This window comes from Elephantulus edwardii, unplaced genomic scaffold, assembly GCF_000299155.1.
Source record: "Elephantulus edwardii isolate Elephantulus edwardi_28Jun2011 unplaced genomic scaffold, EleEdw1.0 scaffold00013, whole genome shotgun sequence".
Lineage (NCBI taxonomy): Eukaryota > Metazoa > Chordata > Mammalia > Macroscelidea > Macroscelididae > Elephantulus > Elephantulus edwardii.
In genome coordinates this window covers 1,506,378-1,519,898 of record NW_006399763.1, presented here as the reverse complement: position 1 = coordinate 1,519,898, position 13,521 = coordinate 1,506,378, and the positions used below count along the sequence as shown (strand labels likewise).

The 13,521-nt window shown below is 35.8% G+C and overlaps 1 protein-coding gene across 1 annotated transcript in view; it reads left to right on the top strand.

The window, feature by feature from the left end:
- Window positions 1-2,498: 2,498 nt before the first annotated feature.
- CEP57L1 (centrosomal protein 57kDa-like 1) overlaps window positions 2,499-13,521 on the top strand; it is a 37,308-nt gene continuing 26,285 nt past the window's right edge. The window contains exons 1-3 of the mRNA XM_006881160.1: window positions 2,499-2,658; window positions 5,662-5,841; window positions 6,917-7,038. Coding sequence (XP_006881222.1) covers window positions 2,499-2,658; window positions 5,662-5,841; window positions 6,917-7,038 — 462 coding nt within the window. The remainder of the gene's footprint in view (window positions 2,659-5,661; window positions 5,842-6,916; window positions 7,039-13,521) is intronic.

Below are 13,521 nucleotides of genomic sequence, written 5' to 3'. Positions count from 1 at the left end.
GAACAGGGCACATTTTTTCATTTCTTTAGGTCTTTTATTGTGTCTCACATGAATGCTCTGTAGTTTTATTTGCACAGGTCTTTTGTACCTCAAGTTAGGTTCACTCCCAAGTATCACAATTTGTGGTTGACTATTATAAATGATATAGCTTTCTTGATTTACTTCTCTGAGTTCTCTTTGTTACTGGTTACTGTAGAGGAATCCCACTGATTTTTAGATATTGATCTTATATCCTTCCACTAGGTCTGACTGTCTTTTTGTTGACTCCTTATGGTTTTCTCCATACACTATCATAACATCTGCGGATAGCAACAATTTAGCCATCTCTTTGCTGATCTGAATGCCTTTTATTTCCTTCTCTTGTTGTATTGCCTTAACAAGTACTTCCAAGATAATATTGATTAGAAGTGGTGACAGTGGGCATCCTTGTCTGGTCCTCATTTGCAAGGAAAATGCTTTTAGGCTTGGAGCAAGTGTTTTGCACTTATTTCTTCTTCCTTGAGAATGACTTTCAGTTAAGCTGCTGCACCAATTTACAGTACAGGGCCACACTGTCAGGTTCAACTGGAAATCCTATTAGAGTGAAAATCCCCACACTCTGTGTCACAGTATAGCTTGGCTTTCTTCTTCCCTTTATTAATTTCCTGTTTATCTTATTTTCATTCTACCAGTACGTTATTACTCTACATGTATACCCATTTTATTATGCATTTACACATTTACTTTTAAATCATTTCTAACCACTTAGCATCCTCTGAGCAGTTATTTCATATTCATTAAAAACTTCAAGTTTGAACCTGTTTTTCAGTTGGTCAAAGTCTAATTTGTAACTAGTAAGATGTTTGGCATGGAGGAAGCAGAGCCTTCCCAAGGATTTCATTCTCTAACTAAGCAAACAAAACTCATTGACATCAGTGACTCATAACAACTTTACAGGACAGTATAAAACTGCTCCATAGAGTTCCCAAGGCTGTAATCTTTATGGAAGTGACTGCTATACCTTTATCCCAGCTGGTGGGTTTGAAGCACTAACCTTTCATTTGGTAGCTAGACAACCATTGTGCCACCACAGCGACTTGTAGATGCCCAAATTTTATTCTTGGAGAAAGCCACTTAGAGCAAAAAAAGGGAGTCACATATCTTAAGTAGCTCTAATGGTTCTTCAAATTGCTTCAACCAGTTAACCTTTCTCTAAAGAGCAATAGCTATTTCAAAAACTTCTGCACTTTGGGGCACAGCCACTACTTCATTGTGAAGCAACTCTACTTTCTTGTTTTTTGAGTGAAGAGCAACTTAAACAGATGCATTCTCCCATGGGAGAGAGGGTGTGAGCAGCAGCAACCCAGAGGGATGGAGACATGGTTAGTAAATGATAGCTGGTACTAATGACAGTACAGAAATAAATTTAAAAAAAAAAGCATTGCCTTCCAAAAGCAAAAGTGTTCTAGCAAGACTTCTTAGAGTGTATCACCTCAGAAGTCTCTAGGCATGGCTCAGATGATTCAGAATGTCCTGGAATCCAACCAGTCACAGCAAAGCCTAAAGTAGAAAATCCTGAGAAGTGATTTTCTGTGCCCTTCCAGGAAATAAAGTCATAAGAAGGGTCTTTCTTCCTTTGCCTTGTGAATTGGAAAGGTAGTGAAACTACAGAATCTTCTCAGATGTTATAATTGGCTAATTGTACAATGGAATTCTTACATTTGCATTTTAAAACAAGCAATCTTTTTTTAAAGTGTTGCATCTGTGAAATTCTGAGATACATAGACAAAATCCCTACTGCTGAGTTTTATCTCATGTGCATATGTGTTTGTGTATACTAGAGAATAATAATATATAGGCATGAATTAATCAATATTGACTAGAATGCAATTCCAAAAGACTTAAAATACAGAATGAAAAATGAAATTACTTTACAAAAATGAAAAGTTAGACAAAAAATTCCCTAGGGGGAAAGCATAAAGGAGACTGAATAAAATTTATGTTAGATATTTGAAATCCTTCTAGATAAGTTGTATTCAAGAATTAGAGTCAGAAATTTTGTATAGCCAAAATTATCCTTGAAAATACCTACAGTAAAATGAAGTCCAATAATCACTAAGTAGAGAATTAGGTTCTATGATTGGCTTGTGTTTAAAAGCTGTACTGTTCTTTAAAATGCATTTTCTCCTTAAGTTGTATAGTCATACTCTTGGTAGAGAAGTGTGTCAAGTATGAGAAGTACAGGGAGCCTGTGATCAGATGAAAGTACAGCAAATTCAAGTTACTAGCAGGTAGAATTGCCCATATTGTTTACATAACAAAGAGCCACTTTTCTTTCCTTTTTTTTTTGCTACTCTTATTAATTATTGTTGAATTTTTGATCATTAATGCCATAAAGATACAGCTGCATACAATATGGTTATGTATCTGAGTATATATCTGTGTTACCTGAGTTTTTGTATATCTTTGTCACTCATGTAGAAAAGATTGATGCTGTATCATCCTATTGTCTACAGGTAATGGATTCTGAATTAATGCACAGTGTAGTTGGAAGCTATCTTAAACCTCCAGAAAAAGTGTGCGTTCCATCATTCACCCAGCATGAAACAGCAAAGAACTACTGCCATGTGAATGTTGACATTAGTCCTCCTAAAGCACTTCATGGTCCAAATAGCCAAGGTAATGCTATACAAAGTATGCTCTCTAAAACCTTTCATTTGTATATAGAAAATAAGCAATATGACTTTTTATTTAGCTAAATGCAATGAAATCTCCTAATTTTGATTCTATTACTAAAAGTTTCTATGAACTTAGCCAAGACACTTAATATGCTTTATTTTGACTTCTTTAGCTAAGAAATAAAAAATTAATATTACCAATGACACAAATGCCACAGACTTACCTAAAAACTTAATGTGTTAACAGGAAAATACTCTAAAGAATAAAGGTCAGATTTTAAATCTTTCTAAATGAAGTGTTTAGAATGTTAGTACATTAGTAAAGTGATGTGTCTTCTAATTCACCAGCTGTTCCACAGGAGAAAGGTGGGCAATCTCCTCCCGTGCAATTAACTGCTTCTGAAAACTGCTGGAGGGTCTGCTATGGGTCACTTCTGACTAAGTGGTACACAACAACATATCTGAAATAACACTTAAAAATCTCATAGTAAGGCAGTATCTTAGAGTAACTGCAAAAGAAAAGTCATGTAACATTTTAAATGGCAACTTAGCAAGATCTTAGACCTGACTAGTAAAATATTCATTACTTTAATGCCATATATTATATGCTGTGTTGTTGTTGTTGATTGCCATCAAGTCAAGCATGGCTCATAGTGACTCCATGAACAGAAGATCTAAAGCCTTTCTGTAAGTTTCTCCAAGTTCATAGAGTTTTCATAGGCAAGTGTTTTAGGAAGTGGATGCCACTCCTGTTTCCAATCATGTCCTGGAACTGGAAGCTCCACCAAACACTGTCCACATTGGTAAACCATTATGGCATTTGATACCCAAGAGGTCCAGGTTCAGCATCACAGCAAACTCAGATTACCTGAGTACAGCAAATTGGCAAGCAATGATGTACAAAGTAGAAGAATGTTCCTCCAAAATTACTTTCAAAGATGCTGATTATCATGTAATTTTCCAGCATTCTGTATGACCAACTAATGAGTCCTAGGATCTAGTAGATTAAATGTTGGGCTGCTAACCAAAATGTTGGCATTTAAAGGCCTGAGTGCTCTTCAGGAGAAAGATGGACAGTTTTCTCCCATGAAGATTTATGGGGGAAACTTGACGGGTATAGCCACAGACTACTAGTTAGAATCCACTAATCAGCAGTGGCCTTTTGGATTTTGGATACTAAAAGTCATAAATACACTAGCTTTATGAAGTAAAACAATACCTCTTAGGGGATTCAATTCACCAAAAATCTTCCATTAACACCAAGTGCATTCATTAACTATACCATCCAGGAACTCTTTAGATAAAAAACCATAAATACGTGGTCTTTATCTCATTTGTAAAAGCTAAATTATAATCTCAAGCAAATATCTTTTTAATTAGCTCCAAACTATATGATATGATATGATATGATATGATATGATATGATATGATATGCAGTATTTCATTCTTTTATATATTGGATTGCTATGGGTCAAAACTGAATAGTACCTAACAAAAACAAACTGTATAAAAGTTAACCTATAGCAGTTATTTATATTTCATCCATCTCTAATTTGGTTGTTTAACAATGAAGGCACAACTCAAAAGAAAGTAAAAAAATTTTAATTGTGAACTTTTTTTAACAAGAGGGACCAGTGCCTGGGAAAGGACAGCATGCTGGGCAAAGTAGAAGGCCATCAGAAAAAGATGATGACCTTCAGTTGAAGTAGACACAGTAGCAACAGTAGTGGACTCAGACTAGCAGTGAGTGGGAGGATGGCACAGGACCCTGGGCAGTGTTTTGTTCTGTTATACATGGAGAGTCTCAGTGAATTGGAACCAACTTGACAGCACCCAACAATAAAAAGTGTATGGTTATCAGCATTCTTCACTTTAAATTACTATTCTCAACTCTAAAATCACTAAATACAGAAAGACATATTGTTTTAAAAAAATACATTAGATGAACTATTCCTCTTTGGAATTTTAATCATTTTATTCTATGAGGTATATGCATTAATTCTGGGAGCCCTGGTGGCCTAGTTGTAAGAAGCTGCACTATAATCTCAAAACAAGTGGTTGAAATCCAGCTGCTCTGTGGGAGATGAAGGATAGACAATCTCCTCCCATGCAATTGATTAACTGCCTCCGAAAACCCACTGGAGGGTCAGCTATGAGTTCCAACTCAACGGCACACAACAGTAATGCATTCATTACCAGTACATTTTTTTGATTCACTATGTTGTTGTTGTTGTTGTTGTTGTTGCTTTGTGCCATCGAGTCATTTGCGACTCATAGCGACCCTATGTACAAGAGCCCTAAACACCATTCTATCCTGTGCCAACCTTGCTGTATCAAAAACATTCATTCCTACCACTCCACTCACAGAATCGACCCATCTCATCAAGGTTCTTCCTTTCCTGCACCGTCCCTCCACTCTCCCAAACATGATGTCCCTCTCCAAGGACCAGTCCCTCCTTGCAACATGCCCAAAGTATGTCAGATGAAGCTTCAGAATCCTTGACTCCAGGGAACATTCTGGCTTCACCCTCTCCAGGACAAACCTGTCTGTTCTCCTAGCAGTCCATGGTATATTCAACACTCTTCTCCAGCATCACAACTCAAAGGCATCAGTTCTCTTTCTGTCATCCCTATTCACTGTCCAACTCTCTGATGCATAGCATGTAATTGCAAAGACTATAACCTGGATCAGGCACACCTTAGTCTCCAGCCTGACGTCGTTGCTCTTCAGTACTCTTGAGAGGTCCCTCACAGCTGACTTTCCCGATGCAGTTCATCTCCTGATTTCCTGGCTGCTGTTACCAAGAGTGTTGACTGTGGAGCCAAGTAAACTAAAACTTCACTATACAAATACTAATACAAACTATGTATTATATAAACTATATAACTATATACAAATACTAATACAAACTATGTATTGCTCACTTATACATGTTTCTGTAATTTTTGCATTGCTTCAAAAACTCCAGTTTAGAACTGCAAGCAATTTTTTTCCCCCCAACAGCTCTTATTTTAGCCCTAAGAACTCTTCAGGACAAGATTCGTCGTTTAGAGCTTGAGAGAACACAAGCTGAAGATAATTTGAACATACTGACCAGAGAAGCTGCAGAGTATAAAAAGGCTTTGGAAAATGAAACAAATGAGCGAAATCTGGCACATCAGGAACTGATAAAGCAGAAAAAAGGTAAGAAAATGCAGTGGTTCCCAGAAATGGAAATGTTACTTGAGTTTGCAATGTCAAAATATTCTCCGTCCAAATAGATTTACTGAAACACTTTTCTTATATACATACATAACTTGAGGTCTTACTTGCGTACGTTTTGATACTTTGAGGGCAATTGTCAAGATGAAAATAAAAATTAAGTTCTTAAATAAGCTGTGTTTAGAAAAATTCAATTCAATATTCTCATAATAACCAATCCAATTTAATCCATATTATAGCTAGGATGCTTTAAATTTTCAGTTAGAATTATTTTTATGTTTAAAATATAAAGCAACACTCATAAAAATAATTTTATGTAAGTTAAGAATAGCAATATATAGAGGTTTCTGTGGAAATTATGAATACTCATTTGAAGAGAAGAAGAGGTTTAGAGCATAAGGACATAAATCTTATGTAAGTCTTTATTGTGTATACTTTCACTTCAAAATTTATGACCTTCTGTTTGTGTTTTTCACCATGATACATTCACCTTTATATACTAGGACTATGTTTGTGGCTCAGATTATAAATACATAAGAAAGTGAGAGGAAAAAATTTTCTAGTAAGGAAAAATGGAAGTAAAAGCTGAGCAAAGGAAAAAGTGAGAGTTCAAAAAGGGATATTAATTCTTTATGGAACTGAGAAGCAGAGAAAAAAATAGGAGGGGTAGAATGCCTATACCTGCATTTCCTGAGTGATAGGGATGAGCCTTTAAGGCTTCTATTTTCCCAGATGGTGTCATTTTCCAGGAATAACCAGAATGTTTATTATCATCCTGTGCTGTATGCTTTGCTTTCAGTTGTATGTATAAGCACTGGATCTCTAGGGCTATGGAGTGTTAAGTCAGTTCTTTGTTATTAATTAAATACTCACAAAATAGGTTTTTACAGCTCAAAGCAAGTTAGTACTTAGAAATGAAGAAGTCTTGAAGTATTTCAGCCCTTGATTGAATTAATATACCACATTTTTCACAATACCCAGTTCTCTAGACTATGTGATAATCAACCAATTTATTTTTCTTCTGTTTTTGTTTTTGTTTTTTGGTTTTTTTTCATAGATATAAGTATCCAGTTAAGCTCAGCCCAGTCTCGTTGTACTCTTCTGGAGAGGCAGCTAGAGTATACGAAAAGAATGGTTCTTAATGCAGAGCGAGAAAAGACTATAATCCTAGAACAACAGGTGAACATATTTTCTGTATGGAATCATAATTTGTGTTTTAAGGATCTTTAATGACACTGGAAGATGGCCCTGTTAGAAACTGTAAGTAAAGGAGGATATGAAGCTGCATAACTAACTGAATGGTTAATCTCAGACCCATCTAAAGATATGTCACAAGAAAGGCCAGGTAATCTGCATCCAGGAATGGAGTGCGTTTGTGCTCTGCACATAAAGGATCACCACTAGTCACACCCACAAGGGTAACTATTATCGGTAAAGTGGGAAATGACAGGTGTTGACAACAATGTGAAAAACCAGAACTCTCATTTGCTTTGGAAAACAGTATGGCAATTCCTAAAAGGTGAAAAAGAAAATGGCCATGTGATCTAGCAAGAGAATCTTCTATTCCTAGATACATACTCAAAAGAACTGAAAGCAGGCACTCAAATAGACACTTGTGCAGCAGTACTCATATTCAGTATTCACGTTCAACAGTGGCAATGACTCGAGTGTTTAACAACAGACACATGTAAGTGGTATGTCTGTACAATGACATATTATTCAGCAATAAAAATGCATACTATGACATGAAAGAACCTTGAAAACATTATGCTGAGTGAAATAATTCATATACAAACGGGCAAATATTGTATGATCCCACTTAAGTGAAATCTCTAGAATAGGCAGGTCCATAAAGAAAAAAGTTTCTGGTAACTACTGGAGATGCATTTAAGAGCAAGAAAGAGAGCTAGGATATCATCGCTTAGGGATTGCTCTGTTTCAGATTGAGATTGTTGTTGATTGCCTTCAAGCACGACTCATAGCTACCCTATGAACAAAAGACCTAAAGCCCATTTTTCAAAGTTCATAGAGTTTCTGGAGGCATGTTCTTTAGGAAGTGGATGCCGCTCCTGCTTCCAAACCTGTCATAGTATGTTATTTGAGATAAAAGATTTTAAAAATGGGTTGTGTTGATGCTTCCACAACATGGTAAAGGTGTTCATCACTAGTTGTACACTTGAAAATGGTTAAAATTATAGATGTTTTACTGTGTATGTTTTTGCCATGATAAATTTTTTTAAATATTTGGTAAAATTCAACATTTGATAGAAGCCACCAAGAAATGAAGATTTCTTTGAAGGATTTTTTTTTTACATTGTAAATACTATTTATAATTTAAATAGTAAAAAAATCTGAGAAGCATAGCTACTCAGATTTTCTGTTTCTTCTATTTCTGGTGATATCCCTCTTTCATTCCTGATATTGTTCATATGTTTTCACTTTTTTTAAAAAAAATATCAGTCTACGTTAGTTGCTATTGAGATGACTGCAATTTATATCAAACCTATGTCCAAAAGATCTGAACCTTGCTCTATCTTCCTCTGTTCTCACAATCTTTGGTATGCTTGATCCCTTTGTTACAGGCACTGTGTCAAACCATCTCCTTGAGGGTCATCCTCTGTTTTGATGACCCTCGACCTTTCCGAGCATGATCTTTCCCAAAGGACTGGCCTTTCCTGATAATATGCCCAAAATATGTGAGATGGAGTTTTATCATCCTTGCCTCTAAATAGCACCCTGTTTAAACTTGCTCTAAATATCAATCAGTCTCATCCAGGGTATTCCTCTCCTGCGCTGTCCCTCCACCCTTCCTATCATGATGTTCTTCTCCAAGGACTGGTCCCTTCTGGCCACATTTCCAAAGTATGTAAGACAGGACTTCAAAATCCTAGTCACCAAGGACAAACTTGTTTTCACCTTCTCCAAGACAGCCTTATTTGTTTTCTTGGTGGTCCATGTTAAGTTCAAGACTCTTCTCCAGCACCACAACTCAAAGACATCAATTCTTCTTCTGTCATACGTTAGTCACTATCTAGCTATCTGAAGCACGTAATTGCAAACACCATGGCCTTGATCAGGCGCACGTTAGTTTCTAGACTGACATTATTTCTTTTTAATACTCTGAAGAGGTTCCTGATAGCAGATTTTTCCAAATGCCATTAATCTTTTGATTTCCTGACTTCTGGTGTCAAGAGTGTTGACTGTGGAGCTGAGCAAGCTGTAATTGTTAACAACCTCAATCTCTTCTCCATCTATCATGGTGCTTCCAATTGGCCCAGTGGTAAGAATCTTTGTCTTAATGTTGAGTTTCAATCCATATTGAAGACCATAGTCCTTGACCTTCTGCAGCAAGTGCTTCAGGTCCTCCTAAATTTCAGCAAGCAAGGTTTAATCATCTACATAACACAGGTTGTTGATAAGTGTTCCTCCAATCCTGATGCCACATTCCTCCTCATAAAGCCTAGATTACCATATGATCTGTTATGCAGATAGACTGAAAAGATATGGAGGCAGGATGCATCTCTCATTCACCCCCTTCCTGATTTTGAACCATGCAGTGTTTCCTTGCTCTCTTCTGAGGACTGCTTCCTGGTCTGATCATAGGTTTCACATGAGCACAATCAAGTGTTCTGGGATTCCCATTCTCCTCAAAATTGGCCACAATTTGTTGTGATCCACACAGTCAAGTGCCTTTGCATAGTCAGTGAAACACAGATAGACATTCCTCTGGTACTCTGTGCTTTCTGCCAAGATCTATCTGACATTGGCAGTAATGTCTCTAATTCCACAATCTCTTCTAAATCCAGGCTGTACTTCTTATAGTTATCTGTCAATATACTGTTTCAGTTGTTTTTGGATTATCTTCTGCAGGATCTTGCTTGCGTGTGATATTAGTGATATTGTTTGATAATTTCCACACTCTGTTGAGTCACCTTTTTTTGGAATGGGAACAAATATGGATCTCTTCAAGTCAGTTGGCCAGGTAGTTGTCCTCTAGATTTCTTGGCACAACCTGGTAAGCATGTTCAGGGCATCGTTTGTTGAAATATGTCAATTGGTACTTCATAAATTCCTAAAGCCTTATTTTTTGCCAAGTACTTCAGAGCAACCAGCACTTCCTCTTTCATCACCTTTGCCTCTTGATCATATGTTGTTGTTTCATGAAATTCTTCTGTGTTAGCCAAATCTTTTTGGTACAGTGTCTCTCTCTCTATACTCCTTCCATATTTTAATTTCACATAAGTACAGTTGTATTTTCTAGAATTCCCATTCTTTCCAGTGGCATACATAATTTGTATGATCCCCACAGTCAAATGCCTCTGCATAGTCAATAAAACACAAGTAAATATTTTCTGGTGTTCTCTGCTTTCAGCCAAGATCTGTCTGATAGCATCAGTGATATCATTCATGGCACAGCCTGTTTTGAGTCCAGTTTGAATTTCTGACTGTTCTGTTGATTTTATTCTAGCCATTTTTAATAATCTTCAACAAAATTTTACTTGCATGTGATATTAATGATATTTTTCTGTAATATCCATATTCTATTGGCTCACCTATTAAAAAATAATAATGGGAACAAATATAGATCTTTTCCAGTTAGATAGTGAGGTAGCTGTCTTCTCATTTTCCTGGGATAGTATGTCCAGGGCTGCATCTGTTTGTTGGAATATTCCATCTATTTCCAAAGGCCTTATTTTTTGCCAATGTCTTCAGTGAAGCTTGTACTTTTTCCTTCATTACTATTGGTTCTTGATCATATTCTACTTCCTGAAACTGTTGTGTCAACCAATTATTTTTGGTAACTGTGCTCTGTGTATTCCTTCTATCTTCTTTTGATAGAACAGTGACTCTGTATTTCTTCCATTTTCTTTTGATGCTTCCTGCATCATTCGAGATTTTGCCAATAGAGTCCTTCAGTATTGCAACTTAAGGCTTTAATTTTTCAGCTTTAATGTTTAAGTCCTTTTAGCTTAAGAAATGTTTTTTATGTTCTTCCCTTTTTATTTTCTAACTCCAATCTTTGCACATTTGCTCTGTGTTCTCTAGCTGCCCTTTGTAATCTTCTGTTCATCCTCCAGTGTTTCTTCCCTTTGTTTTGGCTCTTTCTTTGTTCTAGTGCAGGTTTCTTCTGAAATCCACTTTGATCTTTTTTTCTGTCTTTGCAATGACCTTTTGATTTTTTTGAGAGAAACTTGTATTTTCTTTGCTTCATTTCTTATCTTAATATCTACTTTACTTTCTGCTTTCTTCTACCTGGATAGGGTTTCTTCTTTTTTATTTGTAGCATTAAATATTGAAAGATTAAATAATTGAGTTTTAACCTTCTAGTCCTAATTTTTTATTGTTACATTTTGAAATTAAAGTTAAAAGTTTGCCTCTAAACAAGTTTTTCTTCCTTCTCACACATTTTGATATGTTTTGTTTTCTTTATTATCCAGGTCAAATTTTTTTTTTAATTCTCTTGTGATTTCTGTTGACTTTCATCTTCCTTCTTGTTTTCTTCCTCCTCCTTATTTTTAGTAGTTGCTCTAGGGATTAAAATATGTGCTCTTAATTTAACACAGACTCCCATGAAATAATAGTCAAAACACTTAACCTGTAACAGAAGAGTCTTATTATGCTTCTATTTATCTTCCTTTATGCGATTGTTTTCATGTATTGTACTTCTCTTTAGTTGTAATGGGGGTGGGTATGTCAGAGACAATAGGATTGGCACAGGATAGAGCAGAATGTAGGGCTGTTGTACAGAGAATCACCATGAGTCGCAGGTGACTTGATAACAAGTAATAACAACTGCAGCAAAGTTGTAAACCTTTAGTTCAAGTGGTCAGTTGTCCTTTAAAGAAAATTAACTAATCATAAATAAATATATTAAAGTTATCTCAGGTGCTTTTACTTTCTTTGCATAGATTACACTTTCTGATATAATTTTCTTTCAATTTGAAATGTTTACAATTTCTTTTAGTGTGAGTATGCTGCAAAAATTCTCTTGCATAGTTGTCTGGAAAAGATATTTATTTTGCCATCATTTTTAGAGTATATTTTTGCAGAATAGAAAATTCTGGGTGGTTCCTTCCCATCTTCCTCTCCTCCTTCCAGCACTTTAAGGGTGTTGTATTTGCTTTCTGGCTTTCATAGTTTCTGGTGAGAATTCTCATTTTCTTTCCTCCACATGTAATGTGTCTTCATTTCTCAGGCTGCCTGAAAGACTTTGTCACTGGTTTTCAAAAATTTTATAATAATAAAACAGGAATTTATTTTTATTTGTTCTGTTTTAGTTTCTGGAGATTCTTGGATCTGTTTGTTATCTTTACTTAATTTCATTTTTATCCAGGCTGGCATATTTGTAGTTATTAATTCTTCAAACATTTTTTTAACCTGCCTTTCCTCTATTCCAGAGGTTTAGTTTAAAATATTTTGTAACAGAGGTTATCTAGACTCAGTTTCTTGTTTTTCAGTCTTTTTTTGTCTCTAATCTTCAGTTTGGGTAATTTCTGTTGCCCTGCCTTCATGTTTACTGACTTTTTTCTTCTACAGTGTCTTAATCTGTCAGTTAGCCCATCCAGTAAATTTATGGTTAAAGTTATTTTATTTTTCAGTTCTAGAATTTCCATTTGGTTGGTTCTCCTTTGTAATTTTCATTTCTTTATTGACATCCTTTTTAGTCAGTGTGTGTCCTCTTTCTATTTCTATCCTTGTATGTATATATATATTACTTTTTTAAAGGTATTGTCTGCTAATTTCAACAATTTTCTCATTTCTTGGTATGTTTCTATTGGCATTTTTAAATTGTAGATGAACTTTTTTCCCCTGACTTTCATATTTTCAGTAATTGTCAATTATGTATCAGCCATTGATAAGGCTGAATTTTGCCATCTTCTTTTAAAGGTTGTCAGGTTTTGTCCTGACAGGCAGTCCATGTAGTCTTGGATCAGCTTGACAATGCCGAGACTTCTTTTAAGTTTGTTAGGGCAGATCCAGATAAGCCTTTACTTTAGGATTAAAGCAGCTCTGGCCTGGCTGTTCAATGTGGTCTCGGAAATCTGGCTTGTCTACTTAGAGCTTTGCTCCCAGCACTCAGTAGCCTCTGCTCACTCATCTCTGTAGTGACTCATCTCTCCCAGGCCTCACATTTTATTGTTCTGAGCATGTACAGCTTATTATTCAGCAACTGATTTCAAAGGACTTCTAGATGCCAGAAGCTTCTATAGCTTCTATACAATATCGTCTTCTCTTATATTTTGCCTGCAAATTCATTCCTTCTGGACCCTTGTCATGCCAATAATACCTAATCATATATTCCTTCCGTACCGTTCTCTCCCTTGTCTGTTTCAGTGCTGTGTACATTATTTATTTCCTCTTTTCCTAGTTTCCCCCAACCCCCATGGATAAATATTTTAAACATAATTCTGAATCAAAACAACAGGCTCAAAAAGCCATGTATAACAAGCCAAAAATTGAACCCACAGCCATAAAATCTATTCTAACTCATGGCCATCCCTTTACCAGGTTTCCAACACCGTATCTTAGCAATCTTAGTAGTAAATTGCCTTATCTTATAATAAACTAATATCTTTTTTTTTCTATATTTTATTAATTTTCATAAACATTTACAGAGATTTTGGGTTTCCATTCATTCCTTGTTGCACTATTCTCTCTACC